At 41.4% G+C, this 24,204-nt stretch overlaps 1 protein-coding gene across 1 annotated transcript in view; it reads right to left on the bottom strand.

Annotated features, from left to right (window-relative positions):
- Positions 1–1,423: 1,423 nt before the first annotated feature.
- PKIA (cAMP-dependent protein kinase inhibitor alpha) overlaps positions 1,424–24,204 on the bottom strand; it is a 63,360-nt gene continuing 40,579 nt past the window's right edge. Inside the window, exons 2-3 of the mRNA XM_030553310.1 lie at positions 8,724–8,901; positions 1,424–3,173 (exon numbers count right to left, since the gene is read on the bottom strand). Of these exons, the coding sequence (XP_030409170.1) occupies positions 3,094–3,173; positions 8,724–8,874 (231 nt within the window). The 5' untranslated portion in view covers positions 8,875–8,901 and the 3' untranslated portion in view covers positions 1,424–3,093. The remainder of the gene's footprint in view (positions 3,174–8,723; positions 8,902–24,204) is intronic.

Raw genomic sequence — 24,204 nt, 5'->3', positions numbered from 1 at the left:
GATTTGCGGCCACACTAACCCTAATCCGATATGGTAATACCGATTTTAGTGCTACTCCTCTTGTGGGGGAGGAGTACAGAAACCGATTTAAAGAGCCCTTTATATTGATATATTGAGCCCTTTATATTGACTGTACCTCGTAGTGTGGACGGGTACAGTGTTAAATCGGTTTAACGCTGCTAAAAATCGGTTTAAACGCGTAGTATAGACCAGGCCTTAATTTCAGATTTCCATGCTTAAAGTTTTGGTAGCTACATTGCATCCTCAGCCACTACTAAATGTAGTTTTCCATTTGTTAATAGGACCAAGGAAGACAATATGGGGAAAGAGTATGAAAGACAGAAATGTGAGGGGGATAAGGGAAAAGAACATTATGAAAGAAGAGCCCATCGAATAGCCCACCCTAACAGTTGTAGCCTTCCTACAGAATTAAGTCACCCTATTAAGTCCACGTTAGTTACATCCTATAGGTTTTTAAGAGTAATGTCTATAGAATCATATTGTATTAAAATTACCAAACTCTCTAGCACTTTACCTTTTCCTATGCCTTATTGTCTCCTCTCTTGTGGGAAAAGGACAGAGGGTGGGGCTTTAGAGACTGCCAAGAAGGGAAAAAATTGCATATTTAGGGCCCAATTCAAGTCACCACTTAACTTGAGGAAGGGTGGTGGAACTGAGGCATGCTGAGGCTAGGGAGATAAGCAACCTGTATGTAGAACTCCTGCTATAAAACAGCGTAAAGGGCCATCTCAGTGCAGAAGCAGCAGAACTGGGTTCTTAGAAAAAGAAAGGTACCACTTTTCCCGTAAGACAGAGGAGGGTAGGAAGCACAGCAAGATGGGAATAAATAAAGGGGAAAGAACAAATACTAGTTAGAGATGGAAGGAGAAAATGGAATTGTAGTCCATGGACTAGGAGACTGAAGAAAAACACTGAGTTGGGGGTGGGAGGGGGAAATGGAGAAAATAGGTAAGGACAAGCACTTGGGCTAATGCATTGTATTTATTCCTGTTAGTACTCCCTCTCAATGGCATTTTCCAGGCAAATATCCAACAGAGCTGTAAATCCAGAGGAAGAGACTAGCAAAATGTTTTGTTGAGGACTAGAGTATTACTACTTTGCACTGTTAGTGCTGGGATAACTGTTTCATGCCACAGTGGAAAATCCCCCCACCCCACAAATTTCAAAGTCCTGATGCAGAAGTGAAGGGAAACCTTTGAACAACAACTTAATTTCTTTCAAAGGGACTCCAAGGGAAACTAATCAAGGCACAATTAGTACAAGTTTATCAGCAGTTAGCTTGAAAGGAAACAAGCTATTCCTGCAGGCACCAGGAATGCTATGAGTTTAACAGCCAGGTATCCAACTTCCAGATAACAGGAGGTAAAAGGGGCCAGATTGTGCTAATGAACCACAAGAAAACTGCTGGTTTGCTATTTATTAACACTAATAAATGAGCTCATAATACTGATCAGAGTTTACACAGTTCACAAAAAATTTCATGTGACAAATATCATGATACATATTGTAGAAACAGCTGTGGCCATAACAGTAGAGAATGTTTCATTAACTGATTACTAATATACCAGAAAGCAATCAAACTAGTAATTAGTAAGAATTTACAAACATTAAAAAGTGCATAACATTTGAAACCAAAGGAAAAAAGTGACATCCTGTCTTAATTTAAAAAAAAAAAAAAAAAAAAGCTTCTCTTTTTTAACTCTGATTGGTGGTTATGCAGTTGCCACAGTAGCAGTCATCCTTTTCATTCACCTGGATCAGGGAGACATGGGATTGCCTCAAGACTAAGCACTAGTGTATATCTATGGCCTTTTTGCCCAGGGGAAATTGACCATCATAGCTATTGCAGAACACCTTATTTGATAAGATATTCCAAAGTAATTTACCCAGGTGGACATATTCTGGAATCAGAGTGACTTTATTCCAAAATAATTAAATCTCAGAAAAGCAGGGGAGATATTTTGGAATAAAATTACTTTCATTCCAGAACCGAAAGTCCACAGAGGGAGCTGTTCCAGAATGGTTGTTCTGGAACAGCCAGGCTGGTCAATTTCTCTCAGGTAGACAAGAGCTAGGTTTACCAGGAACCATAGCTTCATCAGCAACACTGGCTTCATTATTTTCAAATCAATGTTTTTCAAACCATCCAGGTTACACATTTGCTCTAAAACAATAATAAAATGATTGGACTTTAATCTTTCTCTGGGACTTTTTAAATAAAAAAATAAATCAGAAAAAATACAAGGAAAACACAAAATGTTAAGATTCAGCTCGAATCCCTGATCTGCAACTAACTACAGTCAAGTGGCTGACCTGTACCACAGACACACAACATACCCAACTGAGCGAATATTCACATTAGTGAATCACTCTGAAGGCTCATCTAGTAATAAACTGGAGTGCTGATGAGTCAATAGTTTTAGGCATAATCAATTTAGCGGTTGACATTTTAATTTGTCATGTGCACACCACCACATTATGCAAAAACCAGCCCTTTCAAACAAGTGATAGAAAAATTCACAACAACAGAAATATTCTTCATGAGCATTTGAGACAGGGCAGGCTGGAGCTTATAAGTAGTACAATACAAAACATTGTAAATAACAGAGCTTTAAATCACAGATGCGGAGTTCTAAAACCAGTGCTTTCGATATAGTTCTTTTACTAGGTGATCACTTTGGCCAGAGAACTTTAAACTCTGAGGATCACTCAAACCTTTGCCACAAAACACAATTAAATCCTCTGATGCTTCAAAGACCATTTGCTACAAGAATTATCTACTCTGTTCTACTTTCTACAAGCATTCCCATCAAGTGGTTATGAAAAGATCCATCGAATGACAATGTCCCATGATTAGTAACGTTTCAACCATTGCTAATGACAGAAGAAGAACAAATTCTGTCTGCTGTCACAGCCTGCACCCTCATTTTTAGCATTACATTGAGCAGGTTCCAGCAGTGAAATGCATCCATTTTCTTTTCCACCAGCTTGCTCATGGAAACAAATTTGTTCCAGTAAACTCTTGCAGTCTGAAAACATCCAGCAGCTGCTTCTGTCGCTCAAAGTTGGATGTCAGCTTTCTTGTTTCTCTGCTTCCCCCTGGGTCTCCCCAGCTTGTTCAGCGGGGTTTCTTTGTGCATCTCCTTCACCTTCTGCAAGGAATGAACAAAGGAGGGGAATGATTGGGGGAAAAAAACAACCCATTTTCAGACTGATCTATTCTAGATCTGTATTTTGCTCCTGGAATAAAATTTTTATCCTTTGCCAAATTTAAGAATTTTGCAGTGTTACTGTAGCTGTGTTGGTCCCGGGATATTAGAGAGATAAGATAGGTGTGGTAATATCTTTTATTGCACCAACTTCTGTTGATGAGACAAGCTTTCAGAAGTTGTTCCAATAAAAGATACTGCCTCATCCCTATCCTCTCTCAAATCTGAAGTGTCAGAAGATATCTGAGAAATAAAGCCAAAAAGAGAACTACTATGCTGACAAAATAATGGTGCATTTAATTCCAGTATGCTTTAAAGATACCCTACATTGATGAAATATCAAGACTGCATATTTAAAAGACACACCTTGACAAACCTATTTCTGGCTGAACAGTTATCAGCTATCACTGCAAGTACCATTAAGATTACTAAAACTGAAAGATGTTAACAGTTTTCTTTACTATGTTAAATTTGACTATATAAGAAAATCACAGCTGTATTTAGGCACAATATAAACAATCTGGTAGGCTACACAATTATGGTAGACAAGTACCATATTAAACAATATAGGTACAATTACTTTTTAAATTCACTGTCTGTAGTACTTTCTCCACGGAGCACACTCCACATATGCCACTACTTCTGCTGTCTCATTATAAGCCACAAATGATTTGCAGACTGGAAAATATGTCTTACAGTGATTGAACTCCTTAAGTCTGTCAATTTAGTTAATTTAAAAGAAGGTTAAGAGTGACTTCATGATAGCCTGTAAGTACCGACAGGAGCAGAACACAGCTGCTAGTAAAGTGCTCTTATAGCAGCTAGATAAGATCCAATGGTTGGAAGTTGAAGCTAGACACCTTCAATTTGGAATAAGAAGGTAATTAACCATTGAAACAATTTACCAAACAAAGTGGTGGATTATTCGTCAGGTGTACTCCAAAGATTGAATGTCTCCTAAAAATAGATGTTTGAATTACAGTATAAATTATAGGGCTTGATGCATGAATTACTGGGTGAAATTCTATGGACCAAGTCACGCTGAGGTCAGATTAGAGGATAATAAGGCCTTCTGGCCTTAAAACATCTAAACATTGTCACAGGGTGCGTCAAGGCTGATTCCCCACTCTGGCACTTGGAAGATGGGGGCCTGCAAGGATTTTAAAAATTAATGCTTGCCACTCCAGGCTTGTAAAACTCCCAAGGTTACAGTTTTTCTCTGACCTGGGACTGGTAAACGCTGCCACCACCCAAATGCAAAATCCCACTGAAATCCAGGAAGGCGCACTTGGGAATTCTCAAGCCCTTTCACCCCCACTCCGGGGAAGAGCTGAGAAAGGAAAACAAAGAAATCAGCTGTTGTCACCAGCTAATTAAAAAGAACATGCGCAAACCTCTTCGGACATCAAAAATCCAATCCTGTTTTTAAAAAAGGTTAATTTTATTAAAAACAAAAAAAGAAAATACATCTGGAATTTAGGCTTTTGTTACATTTTAAAAAAACCACTTACAAGAATAACCTTCTTGAGATCCAGCTTAAAGGTTACACCAAAACAAAAGCATTTGCGGTTAGCACAGAGGAGTCCACTAGCCATAAGAAATAAATAAAAATAAACCTAATCACGTCTTTCTAAACATTCCTGATCTACTTCCACATTTGGAGGTTCCAAATAAGTAGTTCCAGGTATGATCTATGATCATACCTGGCTTAAAGCTTCTCCTAGCATAGCTACTCCCTGTTCCCCTCTTTTCTGGAGAACAACATTACACAAAGGGTAAGCATAGGAGGTTCCTATTTGGATGCATTCACTAACACAGATGCTTATTCTATTCATTACGGGCTGACCTGTAGATAACACTTTTAAAAAAAAAAATATTTTGTTGCCATCCTTTTTCTCTGAACACTTGTCAATATCGGCATTGCACCAACTCCTCAGATCCTGCAGTCCCCTCTTCCCCAACCCATCATTATCAATGACCCAACAATTAAAAGGAATTCTATTGGCATATGGACACCTCCTACTTGAAGATAAAGTCTCCTTTTCCCAGCTGAAAGCACTGAACTCTTTCCTCACCTCAAAGCCTCCCATGTTTGCTATCTTTTTGAACACTCTAGTATATATTGACAAAAGTGGCTGTAAAATCCGATTTTCAGTACCCTCTCTGGCTCATCCCACTCCACACACAGTGAACAGTTCTGGAGCTTTAACATTTCTCTTGTCCTGCAGGGAGAACTGTGGTGAGTAATAACTTCCTGCACATGCTTCCAGCGCACAGGTGCAATGTTAAGGCTCCAGGAACGTATTTTCCTTTAAGGATTCTTCTCAACTCATTCCACCACTGACCAATCTACAACACCAGTTGTCTTGCATTTGCTGCCACTGATGTTTGCTCTTTGAGACTCATTGAGTGAGATATGGTATTACATCCAAAAATCATGATTGGCTTAAAAAATAAGGTGTTAGGTTCTTTTGATTTACTTTCTGTTTTCTGAGATTCCAAGGTGCTCTTGGGCCATGTTTTCAAGCCTTTTCCCTGAAACCATGAGGACTAGAACCTTATTTGGGGGGTTGGGGGGGGAGGGCCAGCAGAAACAGATTCTCATCCAATGTTTTGATTCCAGCAGGTGGGTTTTAAGAAATGAAATATCACAAGGCTTGCAGTAAAATTGTGAGAGTTGGAAACAGTAGAAATACTTTAAATATTGCTGTTAATGACCTCTCTGATCAATCACTAATTTATTTTCCCTTCCAGATATTCTTGGCCTTTTATGGTCCATCAGCTCTCCCAGAAGTCACATCACTGACTTAATCCTATCAAAATTTATCTCCTCTGCTCATTTTTACTGATCCAAACTTTAGCTATCATTCCAATTCTGTATTGCTCTGCCTAAATCAACAGTCCTGCTTTACTCTGAGATGCCTGGACACTCTGTTTTCACTACTCTCTATGATGCAACTGCATATACTGCACCTGTAACTTTTTTTTTTTCCCTCTTGAGCAATTTGTATCCATCTAATCTCATAAGCCAACATCCTTCACTGTACTTTTTAACGTTGGTACACAGGTCACTTTAGTTAAGTCAGGTGCTGGGCTAGTCTGTGCTGAATTCTGAAATAAACAAATGCTTCAAATTGGGTTTCATGGTCTATTTTGACAAGGTGAAAGCTCAGCTCAGAGCTAACAACTTCTCTATGAGCACAAAACCCTGCTCTCTATTGTCAGGCATTACTGAGGGCACAGATGTCTCAAGTTTCTTGTTGTGGATTCCCTACTTATCCAACCTGAAAAGCAATTCTCCCATATGACTAAAAGTCACATTGCTGCAAAAAAATGATACTATGTATTTATTTTAAATACATTATTAATTAAATGTGCCCACTTTGTAGTTATTAGGAAGTTGCTCATTGCAGCTAATTGATTTTGACTAGAGAGTACTGGAGTACTTGTTTTGAAGGAATAGCCTTATACATAATTACTTGTATTTTTGCAAACAAATATGAAGTAGAAGATGAGTCAAATTTTGGACCTACCAACTTAGTTGAGTTTGTCACTATAGTGGTGCAATTTACCTAATAAAAGAGCACTTTTCAGCATAAATAGTCTGACACGTTTTCGGCAGCACATACATTGGCAAAAGCAGTCTGTTCCTCAGCACCAGGTGTCTACATCAGAAAGCTGCCAAAACTGAAAAGCAGCACCAGGTATTAGACAGGCATGGAGAGCAATCTACTCTCTTACTCTGACACAGGTATGGTGGGACATCCTTTTCTGCTGTTGGTGTAACAGTGCTAGAGACACTGCAGAAGACCTCAATTTGAGGCTTTTGATTTGGCACCTTTAAAAGAACTACATTCACTATGCAAAGTCAGCTGGGGGGAGGGGGTTAAGGGGAAAGGAGAACATTTCAAAAAATCCAGACCATTCCCAATCCGGAAGGTTAACAATATATCCAACTATGTAGTTTAAGAGGGAGGTAGGATGGTATTTCCATGTATCTTGATGACCTTAAAGATTTTATGGGCTGCTCTGAAAACTTGTCTGAAATTATTAGCATTTATGTAAGCTGCAAGAGAGGTCTCAAACAAACTAAATATAATCTTGAAACATGTATCAAATTTAGGCTAAAGCATTATTTAATCATTCCCAGGATTTATGAAGATTCAGGATCTTAAGTCTTATCATGGCAAAGCCTACTGCATCTATGTGATAAATATGCTAACACAAATCAAATTCCTTTGAATGATCACAAGAGAACGACACTCTTGCTAGTAATTGCTCGTTCATCATTGAGATACTGAATGTAGTCAAAACACTGAAGTCTGACTCTGTAATTGCAGTTTTGTAAAATGTAAATTTATGGTAGGAAAAAAGTTTAAAGGGATATGTTGAATCTTATCTGTAGGAATTTTGAGTATACAGCCCCAGAAGGCTGTAAATAGTGATCGCATTGGAGGTGGATCAACTAAGGATACAAGTTGCCTTGTACACAAGTCCAGGAAGATAAACAAAACTCCACAATCTCTATGCCCTGATCTGTTCAATGGAGAGAGAAACTCTCAGATCTTTGTCCTCACTGAAAGTGCATATGTGGTCCTACAAGATAGCTGCTGGCTTGTCCTCTCTGACCCATTGTTTTCTCCTCCAATTAGGGCCAAACAATCTGCTGCAGATAGAGTAAGTATAGATTTATGTCAGGGTCATTAGAATCGAAGGAGAAAATGTCAATATTTACTACAGGTGTGCATGGGGGGAGGAAAAGCAGCTTCAAATAAAACAAAACAATAATCACGAGTATCACTATCTTAACTGCTGTACAAATAGTAATTACTCCTCACCATCACCTTTTAGATAGGGATGTCTTATTCCCATTATCCAGTTGGGAACAGAAAACAGAGAGAAAGCTTAAATGAGTTGGTGCAAGCCCACTCAGCGTACTAGTGGCAGAGCCAAGATTAAAAAGCACAAAGAAACAGACACAACTGAACAACTCAGGCATGCCTGGCTCCTAGGCTGTGTCCACTAGCCTACCCCATAGCCTCCAAAGAGGCAAGAGTAGGTGTATAATTGAACACTGGAGACTAAGCTTCTTCCCCCCTTCCCCCCCCCCCCAAAAAAAAATTCACATTAAAAACCAACCATAAGGGCATTTACAATGACCTTCTGAACTGACTTTTAACTTTCTTATTCTTTCACAGTGGAAAGAACATTTGATCTTCCATAAGCAAAATCCTTATATAGGTCACCAGCTCCGACATACTGTAGAAAGTCACTACTCATTTCTGTTGTGTGTCAAGTTTGGGAAGAGAAGCCATTTTTAAATCTGAGCTTCTGTATGAGTAGCAAAACCCACTGATTCTGCCACATTAAATGAAGGGTTGGAGTTTAACCATTCACCCATGGGAAGCAGTGAGTGTTTGCCAACCAGATTTACTAAATTTATTTTGTTTTCTCTTTTGTAAACAGTTGAAATAAAAGAATACAAGTGCTTACCTCTTTTGTTTATATCAAGTTCTGATAACTTTAGGGATAGTTCACTAGAGTTCCCACTTGTAGAGGACACCAGGATATCATGTATTGCATTTCTTCTACCAGTTCTTCCCGAAGCAATAAAATCTGCATATGTAGATTCCACATCAGTCATTGCTAACAAATATCCACATAGCAGTACCTAAACATGGAGCAGAAAAAAAGGTCCATATTTAAAACATGGGAAAGACAAAAAAGGACACGGAGGCAGAAGAGGATAACTAGATGTCTCTGATCATGAAGTATGAAACCTTTAAAATGTGCTGGATTTACAGTAGTAGCACAGAGGACCCCCCCTTAAACGAAGTTGGCAAATTAAGAGAATAAAATGAACAAAAATAAAAAGAGCAAGGATGTCGTACAACAAATGTTCTTTATTTTGACAACTGTAGGTTAAATATTTGAAAGAATATTTCATAATACATTCATAAGTGTATTTTTAATGATAAATTTAGTACCATAAGAACTCTATTTAGTGTTTGCTGGGAAGTGGGAGGAAAGTGGGAGTTGGAACGAGTTCTTTTCTGCATGAAATACAAGGCACATGAATTAAGAGTTTGAATTAGTGAAGTTTTGCTTTGTTTCTGCATGTTTAATGTTCTTCCCTGCAGTGCAGAGGTTGTGCTTTGATAATATTGGTACTGTATAAACCACTAGAGCTTCATAGGCGAATTTGCCTTGCTGTGGTATTGGCTCCAAAGTCAATGCATTGCAATAAACCCACTGAAATCAATGGAGTCATGTTGATTTACACCTACTGAGGATCTGATCTGCATTATCTCCTCGTGGTTCAATACCTCTCTTCTCCTTTCCCTTTATGGGAGAATGTTCTTGAAAAATCATTAAATTTTGTAGGCTTCCTTTTGACAATCATATTGCTTTTACATGCCCAAACTCCATTAGCATGCTCACCTAAAGCTTCCTGTGGAGATCTAGATAGTTAAGTTTCATTAATGAAATTTCAAACAAGTCAAGTCTGCTACACCAGTACTCAAAAGAAAAGGGAGCACGAAGATCCACGAAGAAGAGGGAAGGAGCATTACTCCTGGGGGAATTCTGTGCCACTGCACATGCACAGAATTTATGTCCCCCACAGATTTGACTGCTTCCCTGCAGAAAAATGACTTTCTGACAGGGAAGCCACAAGAGCCATCATGCGACCTTCCCTAAGAAGTATGTTTCAGGTGCTTAGGACAGCCAGCAGAGAAGCAAATCACTGTGAGGCAGTGGGTAGGACACTGGGGAACACCCAACTGGTGGCTCCTACCCTAAACCAGGCTCAGCTGCTGGTCCCGGCTGGGCTGGGGAAGACGGGACTTCCTCTTTCCCTGCAGGACCATGTCAGACTCACCCCTAGATGTCTCCCTCACTTTAGGAAGCTCTGCAAACTCCCTCACTCCCGCCCCCGCAAGATTCCTGCACCCATCACTCCTCAGCTGCAGCAGGAGGAAGCTGCTCCCCCATCCGCCCAAGCCCTGTGCATCCAGACTCCCTCATACCCAGACCCTCCCGCCAAGTCTCACCTCCACTCGTACCCAGAACCTCCCTTGCCAAGCCCACTCCCCCTGCACCTGGAACATCTTAATGAGTCACTGAGCCCCAATCAGCTGCACCTGGATCCCAAGCCCACTGAGCCCCACTTCTCCAGCATTTGGACCCCCCCACTGAAATCCCCACACTGAGACCTCCCTGCTGAGCTCTATCCCACCCACACACCCCTGCAGAGTCCCATTACCATTGCATCCAGAACCCCCCCAACAAGCACTTATGCATCCAGATCCTCCCTCCCCCTGCACCCAGATCCCCCACTGAACCACCTGCACTCAGACTGCCCCACACAGAACCCTCTCAACCCACACCTGGATCCCCCACACTAAACCCCTCCACATTTGGATCCTGCTTTGCTGAGCCTGCCTGCCCACACCTGGTGAACCTGGTACAGAGGAGTAGGGCCCTGGGTGTTTCTGGGGCAGGCCAAGTCCTTGCACTGTGCCAGGGTTGGGTGCAGCCACACCACCGTGCACCACCACCATGCAGCCTGTGGCCTGTGCTCCCCAATGCCATGCTAGAACCTCCACATTTGACAAATAAAATAAGCAGAATTTTCATTTTTTTGGCACAGAATGCCCTCAGGAATAGAGTATGCTTTGACCAAAGGAAGTGCACATGGGGCCAAATTCTGCCCTCATTTACATGAGTGCTGTTCCAGTGAAGCCACCAAGGGAAGAATTGGGTCCCTGATGCCAATTTAAACCTGGCTAAGTGGGTGAAAGTATATCACCAATTCCACAGGACTGAGCAAAGAGTTACTTAGTGAAACTACAGCAAAAAATACTTTCATCCATTACCAAGACTTTTTTGGGGGGTAAATAATGCCCTAAAGAGAAACCCTTTCTCTAGATATCACAATGTGTTTACGTTAGGGACTACCTTCTGTGTCTTGTACAGGGCTGAACACTACTGTCACAGCATACATGTTTTTTTCCTTCTCTGCACTGTAAGGTCTGAGGCCTTTTTCTGCAGTTATATTAAGAGAGCAGCAGCCAGGAGCCAAGAACCAGAAAGTCACATCCTCACATTAAAGTAATGTAATATTGGGCTGTTAAGAAGGAGATCCTGTCCTAACAGTGCCCACCTTCACCAGATAAAGAAACAAATCTTAAGATGTTTAAAGACACTTTGTTTGTAGCAGTCTGTCTGGTAAGGAACCGCTTATCAACAGTTGTGGGTGTGAAATTTCCACTATTTTATTCTTTTGCCCTCTATGATCCCTACTTCTCTATTGTTTCATCTCTGTGGCTTGTGCCTGGTTCTTTGATTATATTAGTTATATAATAGACAGAAACAAACTGGGGTCCAAAAGGAAGTTCTTTGGAACTGACTCCAGAACACAGCCCAAGATCAGAGCTGCCAGACCTCAACACCCTGCCAAGTATATTGTGCACAAGCTGGAGTCCCCAGACAACCTGATCCTGACTGGCCAGCAGGAAAAGTTTGTCTGCCTTATTGGGAGTAGTGAGCATGGTATGCTTAGTGTGTGCATTCGGTTTTGGTGATTGTTAATAGAGATTAAGGATATTACTGTGTAAGGCACTTTCGCTGGTCAAAGACCCTGCAAACTCACAGAGTGTAAGGCTACGTCTTGAGCCTATGGAAGGGTAACTGTAGGTGCCCTAGAGCAGCATTTTTCAAACTGGGGTCTGTGGACCCCTGGGGGTCCCCAAGGGTACTCCAGGGGGTCTGCTGGTCTCGCTGAGAAACTCCTCTTCATGCCAGGGAACAGCTGTGAAGGAGATGCTGAGAGGGAGGGGAAGGAGCAGAGCCTTTGGCTTTGTGCCCCTCCCGGAAGCAGGCAGCAACATCTCTGCAGCTCCAGGGGGTGGGGCAAGGAGGTCTCCGTGTGCTGCCCCCGCCTCAAGCACCAACTCCGCAGCTCCCCCTGCCATCCTCTGCCTAGGAGCCTCTGTCAGAAGAATGTGCTGGGTGGAAGCCACCTGAGGTAAGTGCTGTTCCCCTCAGCCCCTCCTGCATTCCAACCCCCTGCCCCAGCCTGGTGAAAGTGAGCGAGGGTGGGTGAGAGAGGAAGGGGGGATAGAGTGAGTGGAGGCGGGGCCTCAGAGAAGGGGCAGGGCAAGGGCTGAGGGGGGGCTTGGGGGTTCCTGAGAAATTTTAAATCAAAATGGGGGTCCTCGGGTTGCTAAAGATTGAGAACTGCTGCCCTAGAGTGTGCAGGTAACAGCGTAACTGTAGATGTTTCCTTTTATAGTCACCTCCCTGGCTGCTATAGACTTAAAAGAAAACACTCAGATTGAATCAGGTGGTGTAGTTCAGTGGTTGCACAAAAATCATATACCAGGAAGATCTTAAATGCAACTGACTCTTTAGGACCACAGGCATTTCACTTGACTGCCTTGTGCCGAAGAAGCTATGAAGAACAGATGCTAAGTACGAGCTGAGCTTCTCTGGGTTAGTATATTACAAAAAAAATGACATTGTCAAAAAGGAAACAGCGTACGCTCCCTCTCTGTAAAAATATTCACACACAGTAGTAAGATTTAACTACCAGTAGCTGAAGTTACAGCAGCTGATGCCAACGGTTCTCAAGTACGTATAAAATCTTCATTGACATATTACTGTTAACGTAAAGCATTTGTTACTACTGTTTACTATGAAGTATTTTCTACAACCAATACCAATATTATGCAATCCTTTAGAATACAAAAAGATTCAACAACTTCTCCTCTAAAATGCTGTATTTTCATTGTCTTATAAATGCCCATTCATTTTAAAAACAAACACACACTATCCTCACAAATCTTGTCCATTCCCACCCTGCTTTTGTTTTCATTCCTTAGCTCCCTCCATCTTCGCACGGCCAGAGTCAGTTAATCAGCCTAGTGTGCCATATTGGAATCTACTGACGAGCTATTTGAGAAGCCAGGGAAACAGGGCTATGTACAATATTTTATCTGGCTAAATATAGCCATCCTGAATATCATTGTAAGAGTGACTTATCCACAAAGAATTTTGAGACTATGATGCTTCTGAGAATGAACTAGTGACACCGTGTCACACGCCAAATGCTGAATGGCTGACATAATTTCACTCCTGGGAATGAGACCTATGAAACAAGAGACCTGCTGTGAAGAAAGAGGAATTAAAAGAGGTCAGCAGTGACAAAAAGCTTTCTGGTATACACAGAATCGTGCTATGCCTTTCAGTTAACCAAAGCTTTCTTGGGCTTCACATTAATCCATGACAGGACATAGGACTGAAGCCGTTTAATAACTTATTGAATTTACTATTTAGTTCAGCCCCAATCTGCAATTGTGTTTTTTTAAAACAAAATAAATAAATGGATTAAAAGCAGGGTGGGGATGATGATAATGGTGTCATTACCAGCCAAAGGTCAGGTTAAAATCCAACACAAGACTTTAGACTTACCTGTGTTTTCCTCCAAAACATGTCAAACTTGAGATGACAAGACAGATTTACTACTTGATTTTAATGCACCTTAAGTAATAACTGTTTTGTTCTTTTATTTAGGGCAGGTTTCAAGAAGACTAAGTGCAAAGCCAATGAGTAAGTATCTAGCCACAGGAGCTGCTCCTCAAAAACAAATAGCTTGAACTTTGATGCTAATATAGCATCAGTCCCAAGTCTACACAGCAATTGTTTCTTGCCAGGATGGTGTCTTAATCTGTTAAATGCAGCAGCAGCACACTGCCAGAAGGAGCATTCTTTCATTCTGCAGAAAGCTGTACATCACTTTGCTGATCACAGTGGATCTGCTCACAAATTGATGAAGTACACACTATTGCTCAATTTCATTCAGAATGCTTTAAACTGTGTTTTGCCTCAGATGTTTGCAATATCCTCACCCCCGCATACCAGTTATGGCAATTTCTAGAGCAAACATGGCTCATAGTTTTAAAGGGCGACCCTTAACTTTCCCTCAGAATTTAGAAACCAGGATGATTTGTCTGTCATGGGAAGAAATTAGTGACAAGCGGCCACCTTTCACAGTGGTACTACTCTAGCACCTCCTGCCTCACCGGATTGACTGATCTACAGCTCATACTGCCAGAATCCAAGGACCTCCATTTCCTTCCTTCAGAGGGCCTTTTTCCACCAGATCTACTAGATGACAACAAACAGGGAAGTGGTTTCTTCCAATATGAACACCCATACCACTCCAGGAATTAGGTGTCAGGAGATACATAGACACAGTCTTTATTTCACCTCTATAACTAGAGTACATCCTCTCCCCAGGCCTTGGATTAGCTTTGCCTGTAAGGTCCTTATTTACATATTAACCGTAAAATAGTTATTCAGTAGGGGCTGTGGATACTCAGCACTTCTAAACAAAACTGGAGTGGAAAGCATTCAGTAACCCTGAAACACCAGGCCAACTGTTGAGTAGAGTTAGAACAGGCCACTCCCACATCATGGCAGCTGTCACCCTAACCTCAGTTTCTTCTCCTGGTTCTCCATCAATTCACATGAAACCAGGGGTTTATTTAATGCTTCCCCTCCCAGATCTGTTTTAAGTCGTTCCAGTTCTATAGCCTAAGTTTGCTTGTGCTCCCAGATACTAAGGTTCCCTCCTGATCAGTGGGGCATCATAAATAATCCCCCTCTGCCCTGCCAGGCTTAGGTCTCTCTCTCCCCTAGATACTAGAGTTCCTACAGCCTTTGTTCCAGGGACTGCAGCATGGTTGCCCTTGGTATAGGGTTCTCTGCTTCCCTCTTTCGAGGGACTTTGCCTAAAGTCTGGCAAGCTTCTCTAGCCTGCCACCATTCTGGCTGTACTGCCAGAAAGCCCTTCTACTGTCAGCAGCTCTCTCCCAGGTGTGAGCAAGCAGTCCCGCTTCTAGGAGGCACTGCCTCCAGGTGGCATTCAGGTGACCCCTGACTCAGGTGCTGGTGAGAGCTTATGGCTTCAACCCCATACATGCTGAGCTCACACTGTGACAAGACCTCTTTTCTGATGGCAGGTATTGGGTTATTTCACATGTTCAGATATTAATGGGGTTTGGCAGCAAGTGAAATTAAAAAAAATTCCCTGGTATGTAGGGGAATGTTGCGTGCTATCAGGACGCAGAACAGAAGTGGGCTCCTCAAAGCTTTCCTAGCGACCCTTCAAGTAATGACTACATCACATTCTTTTTTATATATCGATATAAAAAAATGTATACTATATTACAGAGAATTCAGGAGTGTTTTCCATGTTATTCTAGAGTAACAAAAGAATATAAACTTTTGGAGTTATCTCACAAGGCACATAACATGAACACTTCTGAATTCTCATTTTAAAATGAACACATACAGTAACTCCTTGCTTAACATTGTAGTTATGTTCCTGAAAAATGCTACTTTAAGCAAAGCAATGTTAAGCGAATCCAATTTCCCCATAAGAATTAATGTAAATTAGGGGGTTAGGTTCCAGGGAAAATTTTCTTTTGCTAGACAAAAGACAACACACACACACACACACACGCAGTACAAGTTTTAAACAAACAATTTAATACTGTACAGAGTAATGATGAGTAAGAAGCTTGGCTGAGGCGGTGAAATCAGAAGGTGGAAGAGGGAGGGATATTTCCCAGGGAATGCCTTACTGCTAAATGATGAACTAGCACTCCGCTGAGCCCTCAATAGTTAACACATTGTAGTTAATGTAGCCTCACACTCTACAAGACAACATGAATGGAGGGAGGAAAAATAGCATGGCAGAGAGAAACAGAGGCACACACCGTGTGTGTGTGTGTGACACACACAGTGTGTGAGAGATGCGCATTGCTCCTTTAAGTATGCTTACCCCACTCTAAGTACATTGCCCTTTTAAGTAGATCAGCAAGTTGAGACAGAAGCTGCTGCCAGAAAGCTTCTTCTGTCCTGAACCCTGTCATGTCCTCCTCCTCCCCCCAGCCCGTGGCGATGGGGTAAAGGAGCAGGGGGCAGAAGCAGGGGGAGAGGGGACACCCTGACATTAGCACCTCTCTTCCTCCCCATCCTCCACACAGCAATCAGGAGGCTCCCAGGAGCAGCTCCAAGGCAGAGGGCAGGAGCAGCACAAGGCAGCGGGGGGAGGGACAGCTAAACTGCCAGCAGTTGATAACTTGCTCGTCAGCTGCGCACAGGGAACTTAGGGGAGCTGGTAGGAGGGCTGCCGGTCCACCTTGGTTTCAAGCCTCCACCAGCTAGTTCCAATGGGCTGCTCTTTCTGCAAGCAGTGGACAAAGCAGGCAGCTGCCAAACAACATGAGGGAGCATTGTGCAACTTTAAACAATCGTGTTCTCTAAATGATCAGCAACGTAACAAAACGTTAACCAGGATTACGTTAAGTGAGGAGTTACTGTATTATATTGAAAATATATTTCTTGTATATAAACTAGTAATAAAGGTACCCTGAGAAGATTTTTTTTTAAACCCCACAGAAATGAAGTCTTTGATCAATAGGCTTGGTTTCCTAATACATATGCTGCAATATTTATTGACAACTTCTAATTTTTGTGCCTGTATAATCTCCTTAGTGTCACTAAACACAATTTTGTTGTGTTGGCATTTTAGGCAGAATCATGAGATGTTACCTTAAATTTGGAATTTCAGTGACTTCACTATAGAAATCTCCTTTCACAGTGATGGCTTGATGACTGGAAGTCTGATTTATTTAGTGCAACCACCAAGTAAGTACCATTCCTCCTTAAAAACCCTTTTTTCCATTCTCTTTGGGATGAGTGGAATCTGGCTTTTAGTATATACATTAATATTTCATGAAACATGATTTTAATTTCTTACCTAACTGCATTAACCTGTCTCCTTGGATAAAAATCCTGATTCTACTCCCATTGCCTTCAATAGGGCCAAAATTTCATCCCTTAACTTTAAAGGTTCTTTAAAAATGAAATGTTTATGAATAGCCTGCTACCAAGTGTTATTGAATAATTTCCTGACATTTTTCAACAACATTTTCTGCTGGACTCAATTCAACAACAATTACTAACAAAATATTGAAAACATAATAAAAATATAACTAAAGTATTTGATAGCACTAATATTTAGCATGGAAAGACTAGTAATGAGTTTATCATTACAGTTGCAACCAGGGGATCTTTCAAAAGCCATTTCAAATTCAGATTTTCATGGTTCAAAGTCTTCCAGATTAACTCTTACAATGCAATATTTTAATTAATTCCCCTTCTCCATACCCCATACTTCCTGAAAACACTAACAGTTACAAAATGTTTAATTTAAAGAAGACCTCTCTGAACCAAGCTTAGACTTTGTGATCTTTCTTCCATTCTTCTCCATAGTAGGATCAAGTTACAGCTCAAGATTTGATGGGGCATAATGTATCTAATTGTACTTTTTATAGGTTTTGTTATTGGGGTGGGGAACTAAAGCTCATTAAATTAAGACTACTATACAAGTCTAGTGAATCTGATGAAGATAAACTATAAACAAAGAATGCTCACATACTGTCACCTGAAATTCTGGACACAACAACTTACACACACACACACACACACACACACACACACACACACACACACACACACACACACACACACACACACACACACGAGCAACTCAGTGTCATAGGGAGCAGAATAAGACCCCCAGGAATTCAGGCAGAAGAGAAGACTTCCTAAGATCTGCTGGGGGAACAGAAGAGGAGCTCCATTACAACATACATTAGGCAGGTGCACAGAATAGGTGCTTCACTGCTGTTCCCTCAAATACCTTCTTGACAAGTCTCTCTGCTTCCATCCTTTGATCTCACTAGCCCAATTTATGGGTTAATATTAATCACTTTTATATACTGTTTATTGTATCCCCAAGATTTCCTAGCAATGTGTGTTACATTTCTTTCTTCAATGCAATCTGGTTCTACTGGAACACAGCCTGACATTTAGTTGGACTGTAGTGTAAAATCCTGACCCCACTGAAGACAATGACAAAACCTTCTATTGACTTTAAGTACTTTACTGCTGTTCTCAAGAATCTGGAAGTGAAAGCATAAAATTATGCCACATAACACTGAACTTTTCAATGCACATTAAAAATCAATGCCCAGAAACTAACCAGACCAGTAGTATACCTGGTGCTTGAATTAAACCTGTTTCAGGGACTGGCCCCTCTATTGGAAAGTCTATTGTTTTAACCTGTCATTGCCTCACATCCACGTTTTGTCAGTGTTTCCATTACTGTACTATCACAAAGAAAAGAAACAAAATGAAAGCAAAAACACAACAACCCTGTGAATAGTAACTTCAGTGTAGGATTTGGCATGTGTTACCGGCAGCAGGAAGAGGTAGCTTTGTTTGCACTAAAATTACTGTAATATAAAACCTTACAAGACACAATCCTCCCTGCTCTCCCCCTCCACACACACAGCTGAGAACTAAGAGTGGATTTTTCAGCTTTATTAAAAAAATTCTCAAGGTTTGGAAGGTAAACTTTGTGTCATGATCTGAGCATCACTGAAAAATAATGATCTATATTCAGCTTTCATATAAGAACATAAAACCCTATCCTTATTACTATGCAAGCAATAGAGGAGTTGTACAATTATGTTTTTAAAATAAAATTCAGTGAAGATTCAGCTTTCCTGTAAGCTCTTTCCAGTCAACAGGAAGCCTCTGTGACTAAATTTCCCACATGAACTAATAATAGATTCTAAGGCTAGCTGGGATCCCTGAGATCATATGTGGCTCAGGCCATAGAACTTCTTCAAAATAATTTCTAGAGCAGAGCTTTTAGTAAATCATCCAATCTTGATTTTAAAGTTGTCAGTGATTGAGAATCCACTACGACCCTTAGTAAATTATTCCAATGCTTAATTACTCTCACCATTAAAAATTTGTGTCTTATTTCCAGTCAGAATTTGTCTAGCTTCAACTTCCAGCTATTGGATTATGTTGTATCTTTCTCAGTTAGATTGAAGGACTCATTAAATATTTGTTTTCCCAAATCAGTACTTTTAGACTGTAATCAAGTCGCCCCACACTCTTCTCTTTGTTAAGCTAAATAGATTGAATTCTTTGAGTCTATCACTGTAAGACATGTTTTCAAATCCTTTAATCATTCTCATGGCTCTTTTCTGAGCCCTCTCTTATTTATCAACACCCTTCTTGAACTGTGGGCACCAGAACTGGACACTATATTCCAGCAGCAGTCACACCAGTGCCAAATACAGACATAAAGTAACCTCTCTATTCCTACTCAAGATTCCTCTGTTTATGTATTCCAGGATCATACTCACTCTTTTGGCCACAGTATCAGAGGTTCAGTTCATCTGCAAATTTGACACCATCAGCTCAGAATTGAACAAAGACTGTGAATGGCTTGCCAACTACAGAACCAGTTTCTCCTCTCTTGGTTTTCACACCTCAACTGCTAGAACAGGGCCTCATCCTCCCTAATTGAACTGACCTCGTTATCTCTAGCTTGCTTGCTAGCTAGCATATATATACCTGCCCCTGGAAATTTCCACCACATGCATCTGAAGAAGTGGGTATTCACCCACGAAAGCTCATGCTCCAAAACGTCTGTTAGTCTATAAGGTGCCACAGGATTCTTTGCTGCTTTTGGCCACAGTATCACATTGGGAGTACATGTTCAGCTGATTTTCCACCGTAACTCGCAAATCTTTTTGGGAGTTACTCCTTTCCATTCTTTGTACATTCTTTGTTCCCAGATGTATAAATTTGTATTTACTCATGTTAAAACACATTGTCTGCTTGCACCTAGCTTACCAGGCGATCCAGATCGCCCTGAATCAGTGACCTGTCCTCTTCAATATTGACCACTCCTGCAGTTTGTATGTCATCTGCAAACTTTATTAGTGATGATTTTACGTTCTCTTCCAGGTCATTGATAAAAACGTTAAACAGCATTGATGAAGGGCTTGCTTAGGAGGTAGAGCAAATTGTTGTCAGAGGAACCTCTGTTTTAAATCCATTTTGCAGAATGCTATGCACCTTATGGCAAATAAATCAAACTTTGGTTTTGAAGCAACTGCTTCTGTGTCACTGCGTACTGTTACTGTCCACAGGCTCCCAAAGGGAAACTCTTGCATTTGTCAAGCCTGCTGGGACTGCGTGATGTAACCTGGGAGATCTACTTGAAAAACAGCTGGATCCTACCTCAAAGAGAAATGGAGGCACAAGCCTGCCACTTGAAAAGGGTGCACTATGGAGACTTGGAAAAGAGTCTCAAAAGGGACAGCCCACTCATGGCCCATGACATGGAGAAGACAAGGGGACCTGATCAGAACAAGATAGCGAATTGTGATATGTAGGAACTTCGACTGGGTACTGCAAAAATTGGCTGACACAGGTATGTGTCTTAAGAGGGAAAAAGTATTTTTCAGGCTGCTATCATTTATCTGGGACACAACATTAATGCAACTGGCTTACACTCAGTAGAGGAGAAGGTACAGCCATTACCGAAAGTACAGTGGGTACAGGGATTACCAAGGTCACCAAAGTCAGTGTCCAAACCGAAATCCTTTCTAGGCCTGCTAAATTACGGTAAAATTTTATCCAACTTAGTATCCGTATTGGCTCCATTACACAAACTGTTACAGAAGGGATAAAATTCCAGTGGGCTCAAAAACAAAGAAATAGTTTTTGCAGGAGCAAAGAAATCGCTAATGTCATCAAAACTGTTTAATTTATTAGAAGTAGTACTGTTTTGTGATGTCTCACCATGTTGCGGGAGTGGGGGCAAAAAGTGGTATTAGCTCACTGAATGTCCGATGGATCCGAGTGTCCTATCAATTATATATCAAGATCACTAATTCCAGCAGAAAAAAAGTATTCACATTTAGAATGAAAATGGCTAGCTGTGGTTTTTGGGCTAAAGAAGTTCCCACTCTTACCTATATGACAGGTCCAGCGCTAGTAGGCAGGGGGAGGTGGAATAAGAAGGCTCTGCATGCTGCTTTCGCCCACAGGCACTGCCCCCTCCCCCCACAGCTCCCATTAGCCGCTTCCCAGGCAACAAGAGTGCAGAGCCAGTACTCAGGGCAGGGGCAGCATGCGGAGCCCCATGGCTCCCCACCTAGGAGCTGGACCTGCTGGCTGCTTCCGCGATGCAGCGTGGTGCCAAGACAGATAGGGTTTAGCTTGCCTTAGTGCTGCGGACCAGACCTTTAAACGGTCCCATCAGCAATGCTGACCGGAGCCACCAGAGTCCTTTTTCGACCGAGTACCTGCAGCACCTCCGGGCCACTGCTCTCCCACCCCTCAAGATTTAGTCAGAGGTATATAGTACAAGTCATGGGCAGGTCATGGGGTTGTGAATATTTGTTTACTGCCCATGACCTGTCCATGACTTTTTCTAACAATACCTGTGACTAAAACATATCCTTACCTATGGCATCTGCCAGAATTCAGAGATGGTCTCTCAAAGTATCAGTTTATGACTACGAATTTGATTATAAAACTTGGAAAAGCATTGGGTAATGTGCATACTCGGAGTAGATTTCCTTTGTCAGATAGCCCATCCGAAGTACCTCAGTCTACAGAAACCATCCTCTTTACTTCTCTAATCAACACAGCACAGATAAAAAGATAGAGATTCATTATTGTCTGGAATGCAGAGAATGATTACAAAATTACTAGACAAAAGAGGGTAAGCACAGAAATCCAACTTTATTACAACCAGCAGGAGTCTGTAAATGTCCAGGCTGCGTACTTATTATTAGGGTCCCAGATAATCATATCTCCAGTAAGTAAACTAGTCGTGCTAAACTTGTTATTCAGTAGTGCTGTATTTCAGGAATGTATTAAAACAAAACAAAACCAAAAAAAACCGCACACACAATAGAACTGCCCCATACCACCCTTCTTTCAATGGCCTAGCGCAGGGATTTTCAAATGTCATTGCACCACGATCCCCTTCTGATAACAAAAACTACTACATTACCCCAGGAGTGGGGACTGAAGCCTGATCCCACTAGAGCCCCACAGCCCCAGGCAGGGGCACCAAAGCCCAAGGGCTTGTTCAGCCTCAGGCAAGGGTCCTATAACCTGAGCCCTGCTGCCCCAGGCTGAAGCTCTCAGGTTTGGCCTTGGGCCTGGTGTTTGAGCTTTGGCCCTGGGCCTCAGCATGTCTAAGCCAGCCCTGGCAACCCATTAAAATGGTGTCGCCACCCACTTTGGGGTCCTGATCCAGTTTGAGAACCACTGATTTAATGGAGCAGGCTATGTAAATCATAGAAACGGAAACGAAGAAGATGGCATATGATAGCATAGAAGCCAAGCCGATGAGGCTTCTTTTCCAGTATTGCATGACACCACAAACCACAACAGAAAAGTTACCTTCAGAAGGAAGGAAACGAAAAATACAATCTGGACTCTACACTCCGCTCAAGCTGCTAACACGAGGGAAAAGCAGGCAACACAAGAGTTATATTATGATGTATGAAGTGTGGGTAATGCAGTATATATTCTTAACTAGTGAGGGCTACTGCAAAAATTATCAGGTTGCATCGTAGCATAGGCAGGACCACTTTCTTGGGTGACTGATTTACTAGATGGGAGACATCACAATAAGGGTTGTCTGCAGCACCATGAGGAGTTAAGAATTCTCATTCAGATAGGTTAAGGTACGAAGCGTTATGGAGTCAGACTATCCAACTAATCCATCAAGAAAATAGTGAGATTGCTCAGGACCCTGTACCAACCACTACAGCAGACTTGGAAGTTAAGCCTGCAGAGACAGTTTTATCAACAAAAAGCTCTTCTGCATCTGCTAGTAATCAAAGACTATAGGTGTTTCCACTGTACCACTCCAGAAGATCTCCCAAACTTAGAGACAGACTGGACTTGTAGTAATAAGGCAATTACGCTAGAAAAGGGCAGAATAATCCCTTGCAATTGCCTGAAGATTAAGTAGTCCATCCAAACCTTGTTGTTATAATGTTGTTAATTAGGGCTGTTGGTTAATCAGTTAACTCATGCAATTAACTCAAAAAATTGAGATAGATTAATCGCGATTAATCACAGTTTTAAATCACACTGTTAAATAGAATACCAATTGAAATTTACTAAATATTTGTCGATGTTTTTCTACATTTTCAAATTTAACCGCTTGACAGCCCTAATATTAATGTTTTAAGTTTATTAATAATTTAAAGGGGGAGGCATGTAATATTGCAGGTATTTGTTATGCATATTGCCACTGGTGGCCAATATGAGAATAGCTATTTATTGTTAGAAGCCCTAAAGTCATTATTGAGGTCACTCCAGAGGATTTCAGGGGGCGCAGGGGGAAGGGCGGGGCAGAAAGGTGTAAGATGGAGGCTACTTAGTGGTCTACATGAACCTGTACCGGAATAAAAAAGGGTCTCCTTTTTTTCTGTTGTAATCAGTTTCTGGTCTCCATACATTGTAACAGGGATCCTCTAAGTCAAATAGATGTACAATAATTCACCAGGTCTCTACAGAGAGTTAGTAGCATAGCTCACTGGGCATAATAATCTTTGCAAAATGTATGTATGAATAATATTTAAGGAATTGTGGGTCTATACTGAAAAATTAGGCACTTTAGGTATGTAAGTTAAGACAGGTCATCAGAAGATGAAAAAATGTTCCTGTCAGGTAGACAGGATAGACACTTACCTCTCTCTGGCTGGTCATGTGTGTATTGTCTGCTTCACAAAGAAAGCTTATCTACAGACTGAGCCAAATGCTAATCAAGGGACTGTGAAATCTTCAAGAAAGAAAGAAAACAGCAGGAGGGGATCCTGTTTTAAAATAAAAAGACAGTGGATGGTTGGAGTATATCTGGGAGACCAGTATACCACCAATGCATCTTTCCACTGAGGAGGCAAGAGGACAGCATGACTTGTCTTATGAACAGAAGATCACAGCAAAGCCTGACTAATATTCTGGAAGGATTTGGGCAGAGCTTTGGCTCTATAAGACATGA

This window comes from Gopherus evgoodei, chromosome 2 (assembly GCF_007399415.2).
Source record: "Gopherus evgoodei ecotype Sinaloan lineage chromosome 2, rGopEvg1_v1.p, whole genome shotgun sequence".
In the NCBI taxonomy this organism is placed as follows: Eukaryota; Metazoa; Chordata; order Testudines; family Testudinidae; genus Gopherus; species Gopherus evgoodei.
This window is presented reverse-complemented; position numbering and strand designations above follow the sequence as displayed.